Genomic DNA, 20,344 nt, shown 5'->3' with positions numbered 1-20,344 from the left:
CCGGATGTGCGTACATCTGCTGCTGGTGATTGTGGTTGTGGTGATGCTGCTGCTGCTGGTCTCCCTGGCCAGGAAAGGCCTGTCCCGAAGGCAGCGTCCCCCGGAACGACATCGCACCGTCAGCATCTGCCGCTGGTCTTGCTGGTGGGAGAATGAAGCCCTGCGCAGCCAAGTCTCATGTCATGCTTTCCGCCTCGTCGACTTCATTGGCTTTCTCTCTCTCTCTCTCTCTCTCTCTCTCTCTCTCTCTCTCTCTCTCTCTCTCTCTCTCTCTCTCTCTCTCTCTCGTTTTTCGACGCTCGAATCAGCGCGCTGCCATTCGGAGAAGCGGCGCGCGTGCTTTCTGTCTCTCGTCGAGCCCGGAAACCGCTGTGAAGCAGGGCCTTTTCTTGTTTCGTATTTCTTCCAATCGTCGTGATCGCGCGTCGCGGAGGTAAAAAGAAAAAAAAAAGGTAAAAAGAAAATTGGAATGGAAAAGGCAAAAATCTGGGATTCTTGTTTCCCCCCTTCTGGCTCCCTCCGGCTCGAACGTTGGCAAAGTTTCGCGGCTCAGGTCCAGTTGGTTGAGCAGATGAGGGATCACTGTGCGAATCAACGCGCGCGCCAGAAGGCCGTTCTATCACATGGTTGGCCCAGCTCGATTTGGCGGGCCGCTTGTACCGGTACCAAGTACACGTACTGCGCAGATCCGGAAGTGCTTTGACAGCATCCGGATGCGACTCTAAGTGTTGCCATAGGTTTTAGTGCTATTTGAATTGAGAGAAAAAAATACATTACTCGGAAAAGATTAGCAGAACAAACGGATGGTATTAGTTTGACAACAATCATGTTAATGTACGTACTGTAGGGACTGAACCGGATTGCGTTTTATAGACGTACCTGGCATTGCAAGTACCTGTACGAAGTAATGCAGGGCTTACCTTTATCAAGTTGGAGCGAGTGTCAGCTCAAAGCAAACTTCTACGGAATAGGGCTAGCAGGGCTTGAACAAACCACTCTCGAGACATTAATTGTGATATTCATGGAACACTGGTAGGCGTATTTGCGTGCATGTATTAAAACAGGATTTAAAACACAAAGGTATAACTAGGTAGTTACCTGGGTATAGTACCTGTAGTGTGGTCTGATGGACGGCTTCTGCTTGCCGCAAGCTTCATAGGTAAGTTACATGACATACATTGCAGCGTAACAACATGATTCTTCAAACGCGTGACAACGGACCCCGTTCTGGTGGTCTTTACACAAAAATCAAGAAGAAGAAAAACAAAAAACAAAAAAGAGAGAGAGAAAAAGAAAAAGAAAAAAACAAATCGTAGCTAAACGCCGTGACATGCATATGCACCATATACCGCCCAAAATCACCACACTTTTTTGTTGCGTAAAGAAAAAATGTGGAAGACCCCAAAGGGGGACCGAGAATATCAACATTACACACATGTCCACTCAGCAAACACGCACCATCGAGCGGTGCGGTCTGCCAGCACCAGACCTCGCCAGACGCCCCTCTCGGAGCACTTGATGATCGTCTCCCAAGTGCCGCCGTCGCTGATCTCTTCGTCGGGAGTCCGCGATCCAACGCTGATCCCCTTGCGCTCCTCCTTTCTCATGAGACGAAGAATCTTGCCTCCCGGGGTCTGGATGGCCAGTTTGGCGGGCTTCTTTCCCGCAACGGTCCCGCTGGCCGAGCTGGGATTCGACCCGCTCGCGCTGGACGCGTTGACACTCATCGCCGAGGATGGCCGGATGAAGGGAATTGGGCTGGTCGACCCGGGATTCGACGCCGGTGTGAGAGGCCCGTCTGTGATGGAGCTGGGGTGCTGTCTGATAGCAAAGACAAAGGTATTGTTCAGAGCCAGTTGCTGACACTGAGGTTGGACAACATAAATATCATGCCTCTGTGCGTGAGGCGTCGGATGTCGCGTAACAAATTCGTAGGGCGGATTTTCGCCCGCGTGGATGATGGGTAGAGTAAAGGCCAAAGGATGGGGAATGTCCTTGATGCTCTGCATCAAGCCCCTTTTCCCGGCATAGACCTTCAGCATGCCCTGGCCTTCGTCACCAGGGAGTAGCGCCTTGACTGTGTAGCGCTTGACGCCATTGAACCACTCAGCCTGCGCCAGCGCCTTCTTCTTAATGATATCACCGTTCTCAAACAGATCGCCATCGTGATCCTTTGACAGTGCTCGCGCTTCAACTTCGGCTGCAATCTCAACGTCGCTCGGCACATTAAAGTTGATGTGGACCATTTCAAGATCTTCTATCCTGGTCAGACTAGTGTTAAAGTCAACCAGCTCGATGCCGTTCTTGAAATATGCCGGGCACGTGCATGGTAGGTTGAGTAGCGTGTCATAGGCCACCGGGGGCACGATGTGCTGCTGGTCGTGATGCTCCGGCACATGCGTCCAGCACAGCTCAGTCGGCCGTGTGAGGAACCACCAAGTGTCTGCCGAGGATCCGGAGACGCTGGAGTAGAGGGCACGTTTGGGGTTCGAGGGACTTGCTAGACAGGTGTCAATCATGCGCCATTCATCGTCGACAATAACTGCGTTCCACCAGTGGTTGGGTCTGGGCATCACATTCAGGTCTGGAATGTCGCCCGGGGCTTTCAAGTAACCCCTTACAACCTCGCAGTGCAGCCCAATGGCAGAGCACATTTCCATCACAAGGCAGGCATATTCCTCTGCGCAGCCCCTCTTTGCATGGATGGTTCGCTCGGTGTCGGCGTCGCCCTCGAAATCTTCTTCCCAGGTGATCTTCTCTGCGACCCAAGTAAATATCGCACGAAGCCGTTGTAGATCGCTCCGGTAGGGCCTGCAGATGTAAGTCTGTGCGAGCGTCGCCACCGTCGTCCCCTGAGGCGGCTCCTTTATGAAACGGGAGTTCTTGTCCACCTGGTTGAGATTAATCATGTGGTAATTCTCTGGCTTATGAACGGGCATGCCGTCCGCCCCTTCGTCACCTTCGATGCCCTCATAGAGCTCATCGACAGGATTGAGTGTGGGGTGGTCTTGCATCTGGCAGCGCTCCCTTCGCTCCGTCCGTTCGATCTTGCTGACGGAATTGGAGCGGTTCACATCTCGGCGGACCTGGACCCAGTCGATGGCAGCGCCGAGGCCCATCTCCCTGGCGGCATCGCGTCTGGAGCGAGCGCCGCTCAACGAGAGCATGCTGGCTCCGGGTGCCACATTATGGGGCTGCTGTAGGCGAGCAAAGGGCGAGGATCTCACAGTGGGCACATGGCCGGCGGCGATGCTACCCCGGTTGCTAGCGACGCCCGTCTTGGCTGAGTCGAGGATCTTCTTGAAGATGTTTCGTTTTGGTGATTTGGGCGCAACAAGTCCACCCAATCCAGGGGTGCCATCCTCGTGAATGCCAACCTGAGATATCGGCCGAGAAAACCCACTTCCGCTGCCACCTCCGGCATAGTTGCTAGCATGACTGCTGTGGTAAGTGACGCCAGTAAACGGCGAGTCGGGCCGGTCCCCTTCATCGTTGCGCATGCTAAACGAACTCTGAGCACGGTGGGCTGTCCGAGCCAAGCTTCCGGCGCTTGTCGCACTGAAACCACCGGCAGAGACGCCGCTCCAAACGGTCCTGTTTGTACTCTGGGTCGAAGAGCTACTGTTGCTCTGATTACCGGTTGACGCATTGGTTTGCGTCGTTTTGGTCGTATTGGTGCGCTCGATACCCGCAACTCTATCATACGGCGATTTTCGTCCTCGTGTCCTCTTGTCCATGGAAACCAACTCTCCCACAGTTGATCCAGTGGACGACTTTGGGCGTGAATAAGGATGCCCCTTTGGCGGTGGGGGTGGGGGTTTATCGTCTTCGTCTTCGTCTTCGTCGTCATCGTCATGGTTCACCACGGCTGGCATACTCGAGCTGTGTTGGTGCATTCGTTGGATCTGCTTCTCCATCCTCTCCACGTAATTGCTCAGATGGGGGTCGTAGGGCTTTTCGCGGTGTCCACCTTGTTGCGATGCATTGTGTGAAGAGTTCCCACTCCACGTCTCGTAACCTTCGTCATATGCTATTCCTATCGACGTCAGCGGCCTAATGCGCTCTCGTTGCTTTTGTCTTTGTTGCGGTGCTACTAGGTCGAAAGAATCGGGGGACCAAGGGTCGAACGTCCGCTCCAACGCCCTCTCTGGCGACTCCGCCTCGCGACCTCCAATGCCTTCTAAGCGATCCAGCTGCTGCATCACATCATCCATCGCTTCGCGTAACGGTGACGGCGTCATGTGGCTTCCCTCCATAGATGGTCGATGGGAGCCTCCACCCCTGGGCGTGTGGTATCCGTCGCGCCGGGTCCCGAAGCTGGTATCATCGTAAGAATTGTATGAGGCCTGCCTTGTGAGATCTTGAAGATCCGTGTAAGAGCCGTTGGAATGACGATTCGGACTGTATGGCTCGTAGGACATGGCCGAGCCATGCCTTGGAATCTCTGGTCCATTGTAGGAAACGGTAGATCGCATAACGTCCATGGGGTTGTATGAGACGGTAGAGCCTGTTCTTGTTATATCTGCCGGATTGTATGAAACGGTAGAGCCTGTTCTTGTTATATCTGCCGGATTGTATGAAACGGTAGAACCCGTTCGTGTTATCTCTGCGGGGTTGTATGAAACGGTAGAGCCCTGTCGTGATAGGCTGGATGCATTGTATGACACCGTGGAGCCGTGCCTCGATAATGATTGATAGCCCTGTGTCTCTTTATCGGGGCTCGTCCGCCCAACATGTCTGTGAGGTGGTGGTGCGGGAGGCGGTGGAGAATCGCTCCTCGTCATATTTCCCAACCGGCTCGGCGAGCGACTCGGTGAGCGACCCATGGAAGGAGCCGGTGAAGGGGCCCTGGATCCATATCCATTTGCTGGTGAGAGAGAGGGGGTGGGAGCGCGAGCAATATCCTCATAAGGACTCCTTGCAAGGACAAGAGCAGTACTTGAGGTGGCGGCCGAGTTTCCCCTTGATCGCGATGACGTGGTTGACACCCTAGACGGCTTTTCCTTGAGACGCGACGTCGGTGTTTCTCGAAATGTCTCTGGTTGTTTTGCTGTGGTATAATGCGGCGCTTTGGCATATGCCTCGAAGGGTTTCCGAAATGTTCGTGATTTTTGCGGCACTGCTGCTTTGGACCCTGACGCTGCTGCTATATTCGGCGGTATAGGGCTCGGTGTTTTTGTTGGCCGAAAGTCTTCTGGTAGTACCTCGACGAAGTTGGACGGGAAAGATCCGACAGTCCTCCGATCTCGAAATAGCCTGCCCACCCACCACGAACCGTCTCCAGCATTCAGACATTCGATCAAGTCGCCCTCGATAAATCCCAGGTCGCGTTTGGACTGCAGAAAAGTTAGCAATTGAGGGCAAGCCAACACGCGACGTCATATCACAAACCTCGCCTCCCCAAGAATAGATGGCCCGGCACCAGCACGGAAATCGTGAGGGCAGCGGCGGCGGTGATAGCGCCATAATGTTGACAGTTGCGCCACGCTTCAGTCGCCGAATTGACCAGCTCCGAAGTTGTGGGAGAGCAAGCGGTCGAAGAAAAGAAGGAGAAGGGGGATGAGGAGAGCGAGAGAGAGAAAAGGGAACAAGGGAACAAGAAGAAATTATCCCCGTTGTTGTTTATCCCTTGTCTGGCAGCAAGTATCGGGGCGGACAGGTGTGTGCAGCTGATGGAATCAATCGACGCGTTCGGCACCTCGCCGCCTCACCGAACAAATCAGGCTGGCCGTCGAAATCTCAGCCCGACAATCGCGCAACGGAAAGGCGCGGCTGGCGATGGATTAGAAAAGGCCCAGAATTGAGAGATGGCACATGTCCAAGAGCTGCGATCCAACGGCGGCAGCAAAAAGCATGATACCCTGGGCTCTTTCTTGTTGATGGCAGACGGGGGGCGGATTGGAATTCTCTTTGTCTCTCGCAGCCCTGGAAGCACAGAGACGAGACCCAGCAAGCAGCTCAAGGGCTAATGCAAGCTGAGCACAGGACAGCACAGGCAAAAGGATGGATTAGTACTATAGGTAGGTAGCAGCTTGTGCAATCGAATGCAATGGATCAATGCAAACCGCAGGCAGGCAGGTATCGGGTACCAGGAGTTGGGTGCAGGGGCCGGTATGTTGTCAAGTACGAGTACAGATGAGATGAGGTTGTTGGACAAGGAGCTCTGCTGTGCTAGTGCCTACTAGAGGTCGGCGAGTAATGGCAGCAGCGTAGCAATTTGACGTCTGGTCTCGCAGCCGCAGGTCGTGGATTGGGCTGCATCAAGCGAGATTGCAGCAAGGCATGGACGCAGCTCTCAAGGTCAGGTCCGCTTCTCAGCGTTGTCCCCGTGCTGGAGCTACGAGCTACGGGACTGGCCGACGAAAAAGCTGCCGGCGACGCCTTGCAGGGCCCGGGACAACAGAGGGGCAGATGGCCGTTGCCGTGGTGATCGATTTAGAGGTGGCTGGCGGAAGGGAGCGCGGCCCCTCGTGTTAGCGCCATGCGCTGTGCGATGGCGCTAACAACGCCTGTGATCAACTGGAAGAGACGAGAGAGCCTGCGAATGGGCGAACCAGATGACGGGAGATTTGATCATCCAAGGGTGGCTGGGGGGGGGGAGGAGATCGAGTTGGAGGCGCGGTTCCATGGCGACGGGAGCTGCAGAAGAGTAGAGCAGAGCCTCTCCCTTTGGTGTTTAATTTGATCAGATACTAATCTACGAGCATCTATGTCTCCGAGCCCAGGGAGGTTAGTACATACGAGCACTACTGCGAGGGCGGAAGAAAATTTGCTGATGGGTGAATTACGTCAATAATGGAGATTTCAATCGCTAGGCCCAGTTGAAGCGCTACATCAAGGCCGGCGGCTCAAGCACTAATGCCAATGTACTCGTCCTAAACCATCGAGCAGCATTAATGCCTGTACAGCTGAGCACAGCTCCATCCAATCCTCCACTGCGCCAGACGGGTTAAGAAAGAGGTCAACTCCATACAGGTACAGACTTAGTAATTCTGAGGCATCGGACTGGGCTGACTGTGAGGTCAAGGTGCATTATACACACGTCCATCAATTTTCCCGCCCACACCCCGATATGCACTATGGGTTGCCGTGCAGCAGCAGCTGGCAGAATGCACTGCTTTCGTGCATTGGCGTGAGCAACAAGCTGCATGTTTGTTGATCCCTCCTTCAGCCTCTTCAGCCGTGCATGCACGACCGTGCTGTTTATCGCAATGCAGACGTCCATCATAATATTGTCGAAATTTGAACTTGTCAACAACATCAATACATACCTAGATACTACTAATAGATAGCATTGACGTGATCCATTCAACTTACCAAGGTTCCAACTTAGCACCCGTAGGTTTCAATTAGTGGCCCTCAGAGCCTAAAACCCATTAAAAATTCCCCAAGCACAGCTATCCCAAAGCGGACCGTTGTAAACAAACCCCCTAGCCGTCTGGGCTCCACTGCCCCGGACAACCGTCCATTTGCTCACTCTTCAACCTTGACTGCAAAGCAGTTAGAATGCTGTGCCATTTGCCGTTTGTATATTAAACTAGGGCTCCTACTTGTACGGTTACGGTACTGACGACGCCTTGTTATCCGATCGCTCTTGGCTTCCATCGGCTCGACATCTACCGCAAGTTCCACTTCCACTATCCCGACAGACGCCAATTTCGACTTCCCTCCGGCGCGGCCCTTGCGCATATTGCCTTGCCTGCCCTGTTTTGTTTAATTGCGCCGGCATCCGGTCTGGGAGAGTACGAACACAAAAGGGAAGGGCAATATCGCTTGACCCTTCGCCGGGATGGCTGATGACGAGACTCTTGCCTCGGACTACCAGGTGCTGGAGGAGCTAGGCCGTGAGTCTAATCTTGTTGACGGTTTGCTTGTTCGCACGACTAACGTTGGTTTTCTAGGCGGAAGTTTTGGAGTTGTTTACAAGGGAATCGATAAGATCACCGGAGAGACTGTGGCCATTAAACATGTGAGACCTGCCCTGGACCGTCCAATTCGTGACTCTTATTCCAGCCACACAAGGGGCAGTAAACTAACGAGGCCGTGTTGCGCAGATTGATCTTGAGTCCAGCGATGATGATATTCAAGACATTCAGGCTGAGATTGCTGTCCTCAGCACCTGCGCCAGCCCCTACGTAACCCAGTACAAGGGTTCGTTCCTGCGAGGCCACAAGCTATGGATTATCATGGAATATTTGGGTGGCGGATCCTGTTTGGATCTGGTAAGTTGATGCTGCTGCTCGTCCTCTCGTCTTTATTCCACTTCTAATCAATCATCATTTCTAGTTGAAACCGGGAAACTTCACTGAGGCGCACATCGCCATCATCTGCCGTGAACTTCTCTATGGAATCCAATATCTGCATAGCGAAGGCAAAATCCATCGTGATATCAAGGCGGCAAACGTTTTGCTGTCGGATGCTGGCAAGGTGAAGCTGGCTGATTTCGGTGTCGCCGCCCAGCTCACCAACATCAAGTCTCAACGCAACACCTTTGTGGGCACTCCGTTCTGGATGGCTCCTGAGGTAATTCAGCAAGATGGTTACAGCTTCAAGGCCGACATTTGGTCTTTGGGCATTACAGCAATGGAGATGGCCAATGGAGAGCCTCCTCTCTGTCACATCCACCCGATGAAGGTGCTCTTCCAGATCCCCAAAAACCCACCGCCACGACTGGCAAGTCACTTTAGCAAGGAATTTAGGGATTTCGTGGCCCAGTGCCTAACTAAAGAGTGCGGTCGTCGGCCCAGCGCCAAGGAGCTGCTTCGGCACAGATTTATTCGGTCAGCCGGTAAAATCGAAGCTCTCCAAGAGCTCATCATGCAGAGGCAGATGTGGGACGCCAATCAAAATCGCCAAAAACATCCGATTTACTATCAGGAAACCTTGCAAACAATCTCAACTAAGAGTGGCAACGATGAAGCATGGGTATTTGACACGGTGAAGTCGGTAGTTCCGCCGAAGCGGCCAACTGTCAAGCATCATCGCAAAACATCATCCGTACTATCAGCTGCCGAGGAAGGGTTTCGCAAGCTGGACATCAATGAAGGCCCTCTGGGTTCTTCGTCACCTTCGTCGCCGGCTGTTAGCACTATCCGAAAGTCAACAGTCCGGCGCACACCTTCCATCATGCAAGTTCCTGCGTCGTATGCCAACGGCTCTCCCCGAGGCTCAATCATTGCTCCTAAACGACCTCTTCAGCCCGACATGTCTTTTGGCAATTCGGGATCGACTATGCGTGTGTTTCGAAGAGTTCCTTCGGAGGAATCGGCCGGTATGCTCGTGGTCAGATCTACAACCCCGGATGACGACGTCTTTGTCGACGAGAATGTTCCCCCACCCGTGGCTACGCCGGTCGATCCCCATAGCAAGGAAGCTCTCTTGGGACGAAGGCTATACTCTAAGGCGGTAGAACCCACTCTTGCAGAGCTTCATGCGCAGGCCTCTACCATGCAAAAGCGGGAGGCGCTGGCCAAGCTATCCGAAGCCTTTGCAGCATTGGACGCGGTTGATCCCGAGGGATCATATCATCTTATGAACAACCTCATCACGGCCATGAGCCAGGATAACAAGTTGAATGCAGCAGTGCTGCGTCAGTCTGTACAAAAAGTTCCAGATGATGGCACTCCTCAGGGAACAGTGGTTGTCAAAACCTCGACTCCGTCACCAAGCCCTGCCAAGTTGGCGCTGAGCTCCTCCACAAACCCAAATTTCAGGAGCCACCGCCGGCGCCAACTCGAGTCACCTGTATCAAAGGAGAGCCTCAGAGACCAAGAAAAACAAGCCATTGAAGACAAATATCCTGGACGGGAAACCCAGTCAGGCATGGAGCACTGCAAGCAGCTGTCCGACGTGCTGTACAACCGGTGGGCTGATGGCCTGCGGATCCGTTGGCCGGCTATATGATCCAACAGCTGCGATTTGCAAACCGATTTTTTTGCATGTACCTGAATAATGCGATTTGAAACGAGTCTAATGGATGAAGTGATGATGGTGGGCTTCTCTTGGGAGGGAATTTGTCAAAGTTTGACACAATTTCACGCGCGATATAATGAATTGGCATATCGAGTCCCGTCCCCCGGATGAGGAGCAACTATTAGAGGGATGAGGCGTTCAGGATCTGCGTCTGAAATACCTATTTTGACCTGAAATTTGCGGCCGGTAGAGGCATTGGAGCACGTATGGGTGCTGTTCTTTTCTATGTTCTATTCTTCTTCTATCTTCTCTTCACCTTTTCACACCTTTTTGCCCCCTAATTTTTTCCAATTTTGTCCAATTTGTTTTTTCAAGGGTCGAGGGAACAGGCGTCTGATAGGATGACTGATTTTGATTTGCTATTCGGAATGTATGTATGGATGTATGTAGGCATGTAACCCGGCATAATGGAAGGATATCTCATGGACTAATCACCGTAAAACTGGTATTGACGATTGCAAAAACGCCGTGATATACATTTGTGCCTTTTTACAGATTGGCGTACTCCCTTCAGTTTAGAGCAATCCTGATTCATTATTACGTCCAAAAAAGGAATTAGGATTCACTTGTGCCCAGGGCCAGCTTGATTCTCCAGTCTTTAAACTCGTCTGTCAGGATATCGCCATGTCCTGTTTCTTCCGCCTTGTAAACCTCAATAACGGGCGAATGGGCCCGTCGAGATATCCTCCAGACTCCTTCGTCGTTGACGACTTGCATGAGCCCTAGCTATACATTAGTACAAGTAAGACGGGAGGGGGGGGGGGGGGGCGAAAGGCATACACTCTAGGAAAGCGGCCGCAAAATTCACGCATATATCTGCGTTCCAGGCGGGGTTCGGGCGCGCGTTTACCGTCTGCGGAATCTGCTGCGTCTCAATCTCCTGGATGTCGACGAGGATGCCGTCCGGCGTGCGGAAGCCAACGATAATCTTTGGGACGCCCAGGAGAAACGACTGGATCCAGTACTTCATGAGCTTGCGGTGGAACTTTTCAATGTCGCCGCCGTGGCGGATCTCGGCGCTTGTCTTGAGCTCAACCCAGTTGATGGGTTTTCCTTTCTCTTGGGGCTTGCTGTCCCATACTATTTCATTTAATGGTTAGTCAGAGCCGATGGCTATGATAACGGTGTATGATAATAACTTACTGGCATCGACTTCTCCTCCTAGACAGAGAACAGCCTTACCAATGCCAGTCCGAACAACGGAGCAGTATTGCTCCTTGTTGTTGACAACTTGTTTCTCTCTGTTTTCAATAAAGTCTCTCGATGTCTCTGCCCATGGGGCAGGAAGCGTTGACAAGGTCTCAAACTTGTATCCTTGTATTGGTCAGCAGGAGATTGGTATAGAGGATGGCATTGAGATTGACCCCAAAATTGCATGACATCAAGAGGGGGTCCCCTTCTAGGCTTCCCGCGATCCTCATTCTGTCTCGAAAGCATCTTCTGTGCGTGGTTGTCTTCGATGAAACTGTTGTTGGCGTTAGAAGCCCGGTTGCTAAGCCATGGTTTGCATCACCTACATGGTTCCCTAGAGAAGTATTGGGTTAGAGATGTGAATCAGGGCCAAGCAAGATGGTGAATAGATATACCTGGTATAGTGTGGCGTTCATTTCGAAGCTGCATATGTCAGGTTATTGGTCTCGGGGTAGAAGAGGAAAGGGGGTTGCTACCCGTCATATTGCTCAAACGGCGCAGCCAATATCTATTCTGTCGTTAGTCCTAACTGCTGCTATTCTTATGAAGGGCAATGAACTGCTGAGTTTATGGAGTCTGTTTTTACCTTGGTCATCATGCCTCTCCATGTGACGACATTCGCATCTATCTTGACTCCAGTCTCCTTCTCGTGTAATACAATGGCTTTTAGTAAGCTGTCGAGGTGCTCATCCTGGGAATCATCGTGTTTCACAAAGGTGTTGAAGCCTAGAGACAAGTCCGCCCCAAGTTGTGGAGGATAGTAATACTTCACTGACGAATCGTCAGGGCGAAATTCATGGTTCTCATCAAAAGAAAAACAAGAGAATTCCTAATCGAGGGTTTATGTAAGCTTTAGTCGGCGGCCGCCAATAGGTATATTTCGTTGCGGTTCGGCAAAGCGCAGCTTCTTCCATCTCACCTTTGGTCTCTTGACAGGTTGGCTGGCTCCTACAAACCTCCCTATCGGCTGTATGGAGAAGTTGGAGGCCATGTTCAGATCTGCGGACGCGACACGTATCACGCGTCGTCATAGCCTATCAAGATGTTCTAATCATGTCATCCAGGTGAAAAGGACTGCATGGGCGACGGACCGGTTAGGCAGCAAAGCAGACGAACCGAGATGGCATTGATGTGAGAGGTGAGAATAAAGTGAGGCCGAGATCGAAGACGCTTGCGAGATGCAGGTGTGCTTCTAGCGCGTTTGCAGGCTGGGGTCTGCTAAAATCACAGGGACTCGGGGGCTGAGGTACCTGTAGGCTAGGGGGTACTTCGCACATTAGGTGCTCCAGCGAGTCACCTGAGGTAGCACTACAGATCTGCAGCCCGACAGGTTGAGAAGCCGGAGACGGCAAGCCGTGCAGCTTTTATGCAGCCAAGCTGATCGGAAATGCATCCAAGACGCCACCGCAGCTCGTTGCCGAACTAAAAAAAAATTGTTTAATTGATCAAATCGAGAGTTTTGGTTACATTTTCAGGCCAGGGCCGTTGCATCTAGGCATCGAAGCTCGGAGACTTTTGTGTTCTGTGAGCAACGCCGTTTGCACATGATGAGCCGTGCAGGAGGTTCAACAGGCCGTGTAGAGTTGCATATAATTTCCATGCAATTTGTTAGTATTTGCTATTGGACATGTTGTTTCGGTTTTTATAACAACAACTCTCTTTTCTTGTCTATATCTTGAGAGATAGCAGAGGCATGGAATATGCTATTTATAAAGACTACGTATGCCTATTATGCCGTACGACGCTCATACGGTGGGCATTGGACCTGAGGCGTCGTCAAACCATGGCATCAAATCTCTTTGTTCCAAGTACGTGGCTCGAAATTAGCCGCTTGTGACCGCTCGTCTGCCATCTTTGCTCTAAAGTAAGAACAAAGGTCATCTGACAGCTTTCCCAGGCATCAATAGCCATTGATGTTGCCGAATATCCAATCATTTGTCTTCGCCACCGACAGACGTGACGATGCAGTGCTTCCAAGCTGTTTCATTTTCAGATCAGAATCACAGCAGGTACCTAGCCAGTGAATCCATGGTCACAGTGATTCGACGCGCATGCCGAGCAAAAGTGAAGAAGAAATGACATTTCCTTTGTTTGTCCAGCTCTGTGCACTAATGTAGACGTGCGCACCCATTCCCCTCTCTTATCAGATGCCCAAAACGTGTTTGTGCTGGCACTACATGGAGTACATAAGGGAGGGGCCGGGTGACGGCAAAGAAAGACGTCTTGAGGCCCAAGCGAGATTCTTTCTTCTTTAACCTTTCAACATTCATCCTTCAGCCTTCACCATATTAACCCTTTGGCCTTTGACTTCAGCCAACACGATCTGGGGTCAGCTGCTCTACTGCAAGACTTGTTGATTTTTATCTTAATTCTGCTATTTACCTATCGTCCATATCCATATCCTCCACAGAAGCCTTACCACTACATCCGTGCCGTTTTATTCAGTCGCGTTTCCATACGATACGAACGAATTCGAGATTCAGCCTCGCCATCGCATCACCAACAGCCAGCCTCAGCGGTCTCACACTGTCCCCCTGTCAGCGTGTGCCTCTGCAGTTTCGCCTTGCCTCGCCCCGCCAACGCACTTCGCTACCAGGAATTTAGAGGTTGGCGCCTCCACGTGATTAGCCAACCAGCTCCCTTGCAAAAGACTCCCGTCGCATCGCCCTGTCCGACCTTCTCAAATCGTCGTTGGTGGGCCGCTGGCGCACCTCAGCCTCGCCTCTCCAATTGCTGCGTGAGCTCGACTTACATCCTTTGCAAGCGTCGAGCGCCGTGCCCGCCAGACGTTTGGCTCAGGCCGCCCGGCTTACAGAAGCAGCTTCAGTGCCGAGAAGCTGTTTCGCCCCCCCTACGGCTTCAAGGGCAGACACCGTCTATCCGCTGTGCCGTCTCATTCAGGCCAATGCCGAGGTCACGTAAATTGTCATCAAAGAAGTCCAAATCTCGCAAAAGGCCCGCCGCCGCCCAAGACGAAGGCTGGTACACCATCAGGCGCATTCTTGATGAGAGGACCGTAAAAGGTCGCGTCGAATACCTGGTTGACTGGGACGATAATACCGTCACCGGGCAAGCTTATGATCCGACTTGGGTTTGTCTAACACGATGCTCTCCACTTACATGCGCTGTGTAGATGCAGGACTTTCTTACTAATGTTCATGTGCCGCAGAGCTCTGAGGTTACAAGTATTGCCAAAGTGGAATGGGAAAAGGTCAAGGCTCGGCGTCGCGGAGAGGAGCATCAGCTTGAACAGCAGCTTGAACAGCAGCTTGAACACCAGTTCGAGCCGGGACCAGGGCCGGACCCGGAGCTAGACCCGGAGCAACAGCTGCAGGATCGGCAGCAGCCAGAGCAGTCAAATCATCAGGAGCCAGAAGCCCAACCGGAGCCCGCATCAGATCAAGAGAGCGACAACAGCCAACCGCCGCGGCCCGCTCATCAGCGGCGCATCAACAAGAAGCGGCGACGCTCAGCCTCATTGATCTCATCATCTTCCACCTCATCCCCTATTCGGCCCCGTAAAGCCCCTAGGAGTGACACCTGCGGATCTCTATATGACGAGCCTCCAGCATCTCTCGCGTCGTCTCCTTCAATATCTACACCCTCCGAACTCCCAGAGCTGCCTGACGTAGATCTCTCAGAATATCGTTCGCGAGCTACGTCTCTGGTGGTAGAGATTCCCAAGAACTCGAATCTTAACCCGGCTGATTACTCGAGTGTCATCGGGTCGCAATCAAGCGGCAAGTCTACGCAGTCGCTGGCCGAGCTTGAAAACGAAGACAGCCGCGTCGCCATTGCGCGAAACAGTCAAGGAACTGTTCCAGATTCGCAAGAGATTACAGATCGATCTTGGACCCAGCAGCAAATTCCGGCTGGATTGCCGCCATCCTCCAACCGATTGATTGAGTCCCAGCCTCAAGATATCATACCAGAATCTAGTTCTCACGTCATTCCGGACTCTTTTGAGGCGCCTTCAAAACCGATATCACAGGGACCTGGTAAGGAAACTAAAGAGCGACACGACTCCTCTCTGTCTAATCATAATCCCACCGATACGGCATCCGAGGACCGCATTCAAGAGTCACATGCGACTGTCAGTTCAGATATTCCTTCCCGCCAGCCCGATCAGTTAAGAGAGGTCTCAGGAGCCGGCAGCCCAGTTTTGTCTGAGTCGTTATCACACAATACATCCGGTTCCCCTGATCGACAGCCTCTAGCATCATCAGGGTCCGCCGTATCTATACATACACAACAAGACGCAACCCCCCGGTTTTTTACTCAACCGTTTTTTGCAACCGTATTAGAGATCCCCGAGAGTTCTTTACCTAGTCGAATCCTTGAATCACCTGCTCATCCCGCTGCGGGGATTGCCTCTACATACAGCTCGAGCACTCTATCTGCGTCGGACTCAGGGGCTTCCCAAGCTGCTCAGATAGTTCCTCGCGATTTCGAGGCACCGACCCAACAACCTCTTATGGAAAGCAAGTCTCAAGAAAGTCTAGCCCAATCTAGCCCAAATCGCCCACGAGAGGCTGCCAATCTCCTGCCACAGCAATCAGCCCCGGCACGCTTCGTAGGCCATCCCGGAGACATCTTAGGCTCTCCAGCGAAACCAAAAACCCCACTCAATTCATACAAAGGCCAGAAAATGGAAAACGAGACTCCAGAGCAGGCCAAGGAGAGGCAGGCCAAGGAGAGGCATAGCCTAGGTGTTGTCGCAGCACTATCGGACATCTTTAACTTGGACGAGTTGAATAGCGAAGCTGATTCTACGTCGCATCAATCAGCGTCCCATCAAATACCACTCCACCAGATCTCAGCTGAAGAACCCGCTGAGCACCATGCACCGTTAGAGAAAGGCGTACCCAATACGTACACTGAGCTACCTGTGCATTCAACAGATTTGCCTCACGGCGCTAAAACGCCTGGCGGCAATGAGAAAGAACAAGCCGGAAATATGGTGGCCGCAGCTGCTACCGAAAGTACAGGAAATGATAGGGACACAACGACCTCGACACTTGGGCCACAAATCTCAACTCCACAGGAACCCATTGCCGCAGAAGTGGCAGACATATATGGCCCAGCCTTTGTCGGAGCAGAGCTGGAGCCACCAACTGTGGCTGCCCCAGAGTTTATCCCGGCACAGCAGTCTACAGTCTCCCTTGCTGACATCAGTCGACAACCGGAGCCAGCATACAAAGATATCCCTCTGGTGCCTTTTGTTAGCCCGAGTGAAACTATGATGCAAGAACATTCAACGGATACTGCTCATTCCGAGCAGGTTCAGCGCGAACATAGTCCCGCCGAATCATCGGTGTCTTTCGCCGCTTCAGCAGCGGTAGAACATGTTGTGACACTCCCCTTCCAAGCAAGCTTGCGTCAGAGGTACAACGACTTTATAACCGAATTCAAGACTCCGATCCAGGACTTTAACAAGTCTTTCAGCGACGAGCACTACTCGGAGCCAGATCCGCTCCTGGTCAATCGCATTGACGAGTTATTTAACATCTTGTTGAATGTATGCGATTATCCCGAAGACGTGGTGGGAAGCGACCTCGAAACTCTGCCTCCAGCAGAGCTTGCCAAGTATTGCTGTGATGCCAATCCCAAGTTCAACTTCCTCTTTGAACTTTTGAGCGGCATTATAAAGCATCACTTGAACATTTTGATAATCGCTCGCTCTCCAGACCTCCTCCGGCTCCTTTGTCATTTAGCAGAAGCTCTGAAGATGCCATTCAGTTGCGATGCTCTTGGTGAATCGGATCTCTCATCCGCCGATTCATCCAGTTCTAAATTGGTTCTTGCACTTCCGACCGGTGACATCGATGCTCAGGAGTTCGATGTTGTGATTGGATACGACCATTCTTTTAGGAACTCGTCCATTGCACAAGGACTCAGAAGCGCCGACAACAATAGGCAGCAGCTTATTCTGGTTCTGGTTACAACTTATTCAATTGAGCATATTGATCCTCAGATATCAGACGATTTGACTCTAATAGAACGAAAGAGTGTCCTGGTATCAGGAATTGTGGGCGCTCGGAATTTGGTGGCCAGCCCCGAACGCGGCTACCTAGAGCCACATGAGATTGCCGCCTTATTCATAGAATACCTCACAGGTGATCAACAAACGCTTCTATGGGAAGCGATTCCTGTCCCAGATACCGTTCTTGATGTGTATGTCCATTCCCAATCGCGATCACAGATGCTGGCATTTGCCCATCATGAGCAAGAAAGCGGTCGCAAACGCAAACATGTAAGTGAATTTCAAAAGCGGTGGAAACTGCGTTGTCAATATGACTTACTAATACTATGTGATCTGCTCATAGAACGAATCGGACGTTTTTGAGACCAAGAGACCACGGGTGCTTTCTACAAGTGAGGCGACGGCAGCGATTGGAACAGGCCAGGCTCCCGTATCTGACGAAGTGAGAGCTATGCTGGCTCAATTTACCACCGCAATAGGGGACTCTTCTCGACCACAAGTATTGATCAATGTCTCCCATGCATCATTACAGAAAATGGCTGAAATGGTACGCTTCCATTACGACTGTTGTTTGTGTGAGTGCCTGGCTAATGTTGTATAGTTTGCCGAGTACAGGCGTAACCTAGAAGCTGCAGATTGCGGCGTGGAATATCGAGCAGTGATTTCAAGCCTCGAGAAACGGGTCAAGGAGTATGAGAGAACAACGCACAGAGTGTATGAGGCCAAACGGGCTGCGCTGCAAGACCGTTCTCGGTTTGAAGCCGAAAGACACAAAATGGAGGAAGCCATGCAGTCTGCTGTGGCTCAATCGGAGAAGGAAGCTGAAAAAGCAAAGAAAACCATTATGGAGCTGGAAGCTACTGTGGCTCGGCTGACAGAAGACCCAAATGCCTCCGATCCACAAAATACACCCTTGGCAAAAACCGAGAAGCTCTTACACGATACCCAGTCCAAAGTTTCTCTTCTCGAGAAGCGGCTGGAGAATGCCCACAAGGACGCAGACTACATTCGGAATCTGTATCAGGACGCTGCCTCGACTGCTTCTGGGCTGAAGTCAGAAAACAACCAGCTAAGAAGCCAAAACGAGGAACTTGCCAAGAAGGCTTCCGAAAATTTCGTCAAAATCCATGAGATCCAGAAGCGAGATACCGCAAACATGTTCGTTGCACAGGTTGCAGAGCTCAACCTTCAGATCCAACAGAGGGAGAGGGAGCTGGACCTTGCCAATGAAGAGCTTCGACAGCTCAAGAACGGCCGGCGAGAGACCCGACAGTCTAGTGTACCACGGAGTCCACGCATGGGCATGCTGAGCCCGCTCGGTCGAGCATACGGGGGCCCAGGTAGTAGGGGGGCCAGCCCGGCTCTGGGACCCGGTACTGAAGGGATGCAGCACTACGGGCAGCAGCCAAGAAACAGATACAATCATTTGAAATAGGAACTTCTTTTATACTTTTGGGAGAGGGGGGTTCGCACCGAGACCGAGTAGGGGCGAACGCTCGTCTTACTTACACGTCGTGTATTTCGATGCTTAGTTTGAGAGTGGGAGTGTTGTTCCCTCCCCCTTTTCTTTCTCTTTTTTTTATTCGTTTTTTTCTTCTTCTTTTTATTTTCTTATTTGGAGCGGTATCTTTCTTTCCTTCTTTCTTTTTGTTTCAACAGGGAATTGGCTCGAGGCAATTAGTCTCCTTACAGGAATCAAGATGGATACATAATTATATAAAAGGCATAAAGGAAGGTCGCTCACGGCATCGTCACACTGGAACCGTCCATGCAGATGGAATAGCACACGCTATTTGACTGAGGAAGTTTGTCAGGAATATCAAATGTGAATTTTTTTTTTTTTTTTAAATAGTGTGATGATGATATGACGCAGTCAAGGGAATCTGTGAATTTCTTTTTTTAAAAAATTCCGTTGAAGCAGCTAGGCGTTGCAACAACAGTAGGGAGCAGTATACACTATATGCTTCTTCACACTTATCAGACATTGGTTTGGGAGGCCCCCTTCCCATCAACCGTCTAGCACCGTCGCTATCCTCTTCCCTCCCAACACAATACCATGTACAAGACTCGGAACAGACTTTTTCTCCTCGTGGACAGTGAGCTTATTTCTCCTCGGGGTAAAGGTCCTCCTTCAGTGAGACACCCAGCTCCTCTCGCAGAGGCTTCAGCTCGTCCAGGTACTGCTGGTACTGGTTCTTGTTCTCGACCTTGGCCTTGATGCCTATGTATCGGGATGCGCGTCAGCATGCTGGTCTCGACGGGATGGTGCATGTCATGCGTGGGTGCTGCATGATATTGAAGAAACACGTAATATGCAGCATTGACAGTGTTTGATATATAGCCATGGCGCCTCTCGTGGGGGTGGAGACAGACGCCCAGCTTGGTTGATGACTCAATTAAGACGACAACGAGGAGCAGCATTTTGGCGTACCTTCGAAAATGCGGACGGCAGTAGCAAAGTCGTTGACTCTCCGGGCAGCCTTGAGGGCAGCGGCGACGACAGAGGGCGAGGGGACGAGATCGTAGGCGAAGGCGTTGTTGAGGTTGCGCTAAAATATGACCTTAGCACATCATACGATATATGTGGGAGCCGCAGAGAGCATACCTGGAGCTCGAAGACGTCCTGCACAGCATCAAACTCCTTCTCGAATCTGTAATTTTTTCACAGCGCGGTCAGCCATTGAACACGTCTGGTCGGCGATGGCATGCACGGCAGGTCGTTGATTGAATCGCCAGCGCTCTTTTTTGACAAGCCGCAAAAGTTTCTCGGTTTGGCCGTCCGCTTGTCGACATTTTTTTTTCTCCCTCTCTTTTGGTATATCCCTCCAACAGCGCCCATTCCACCCCTTCAATTCCACTCTGCCGTACATCCATAAAGAAAAAAAGCAGAGCCTCACCTGGCAGTGAACTCTTCGAAGGTCTCCTCAGCGTGCTCGGCTCGTCGGGAAGCAGAGACGCTGAAAGGGCGAGCGGCAACGGCCGAGCGAACAGCGAAAGGTGCGGGACGGACGGCGACGGCGCGGACCATGGAGGAGCCGCGGGCGGCGGCGCGGAGGAGGGCGGCGGACTGCATGGTTTTTGTGAAGGAGAGAAGCTCGGCGAGAAGCTTGCAAAAAGAAGGACCTTTTGAGAGGGATTGAGTTTTGGTGTTGTGAGCTTTTGGGGCGGGTGCTAAAGATTGAGCAAAGAGGTGTTTTG

The 20,344-nt window shown here is 51.8% G+C and overlaps 4 protein-coding genes across 4 annotated transcripts; 2 read left to right on the top strand and 2 right to left on the bottom strand.

Annotated features, from left to right (window-relative positions):
* Window positions 1–7,789: 7,789 nt before the first annotated feature.
* Triagg1_6173 (uncharacterized protein) lies at window positions 7,790–9,903 on the top strand (the record flags this gene model as incomplete). The annotated part of the gene is made up of 4 exons (XM_062900768.1): window positions 7,790–7,844; window positions 7,902–7,969; window positions 8,055–8,222; window positions 8,287–9,903. 4 exons carry the CDS (start codon window positions 7,790–7,792, stop codon window positions 9,901–9,903), a joined length of 1,908 nt encoding a protein of 635 aa, XP_062755030.1.
* Window positions 9,904–10,527: 624 nt separating this feature from the next.
* On the bottom strand, window positions 10,528–12,154 carry Triagg1_6172 (uncharacterized protein; the record flags this gene model as incomplete). The annotated part of the gene is made up of 9 exons (XM_062900767.1): window positions 10,528–10,694; window positions 10,753–11,052; window positions 11,116–11,286; window positions 11,337–11,437; window positions 11,490–11,497; window positions 11,559–11,586; window positions 11,640–11,671; window positions 11,750–11,992; window positions 12,083–12,154. The coding sequence occupies 9 exons, from the start codon at window positions 12,152–12,154 to the stop codon at window positions 10,528–10,530; spliced, it is 1,122 nt and encodes a 373-aa protein (XP_062755029.1).
* A 1,914-nt stretch (window positions 12,155–14,068) lies between these two features.
* Triagg1_6171 (uncharacterized protein) lies at window positions 14,069–18,581 on the top strand (the record flags this gene model as incomplete). Its single annotated transcript, XM_062900766.1, has 4 exons — window positions 14,069–14,254; window positions 14,303–17,416; window positions 17,490–17,693; window positions 17,748–18,581. 4 exons carry the CDS (start codon window positions 14,069–14,071, stop codon window positions 18,579–18,581), a joined length of 4,338 nt encoding a protein of 1,445 aa, XP_062755028.1.
* Window positions 18,582–19,248: 667 nt separating this feature from the next.
* Window positions 19,249–20,219, bottom strand: Triagg1_6170 (uncharacterized protein; the record flags this gene model as incomplete). The annotated part of the gene is made up of 4 exons (XM_062900765.1): window positions 19,249–19,367; window positions 19,578–19,695; window positions 19,752–19,797; window positions 20,044–20,219. 4 exons carry the CDS (start codon window positions 20,217–20,219, stop codon window positions 19,249–19,251), a joined length of 459 nt encoding a protein of 152 aa, XP_062755027.1.
* Window positions 20,220–20,344: the final 125 nt, after the last annotated feature.

This window comes from Trichoderma aggressivum, assembly GCF_033847375.1.
Source record: "Trichoderma aggressivum f. europaeum strain CBS 100526 chromosome Unknown scaffold_023, whole genome shotgun sequence".
NCBI classification, from domain to species: Eukaryota; Fungi; Ascomycota; class Sordariomycetes; order Hypocreales; family Hypocreaceae; genus Trichoderma; species Trichoderma aggressivum.
This window is presented reverse-complemented; position numbering and strand designations above follow the sequence as displayed.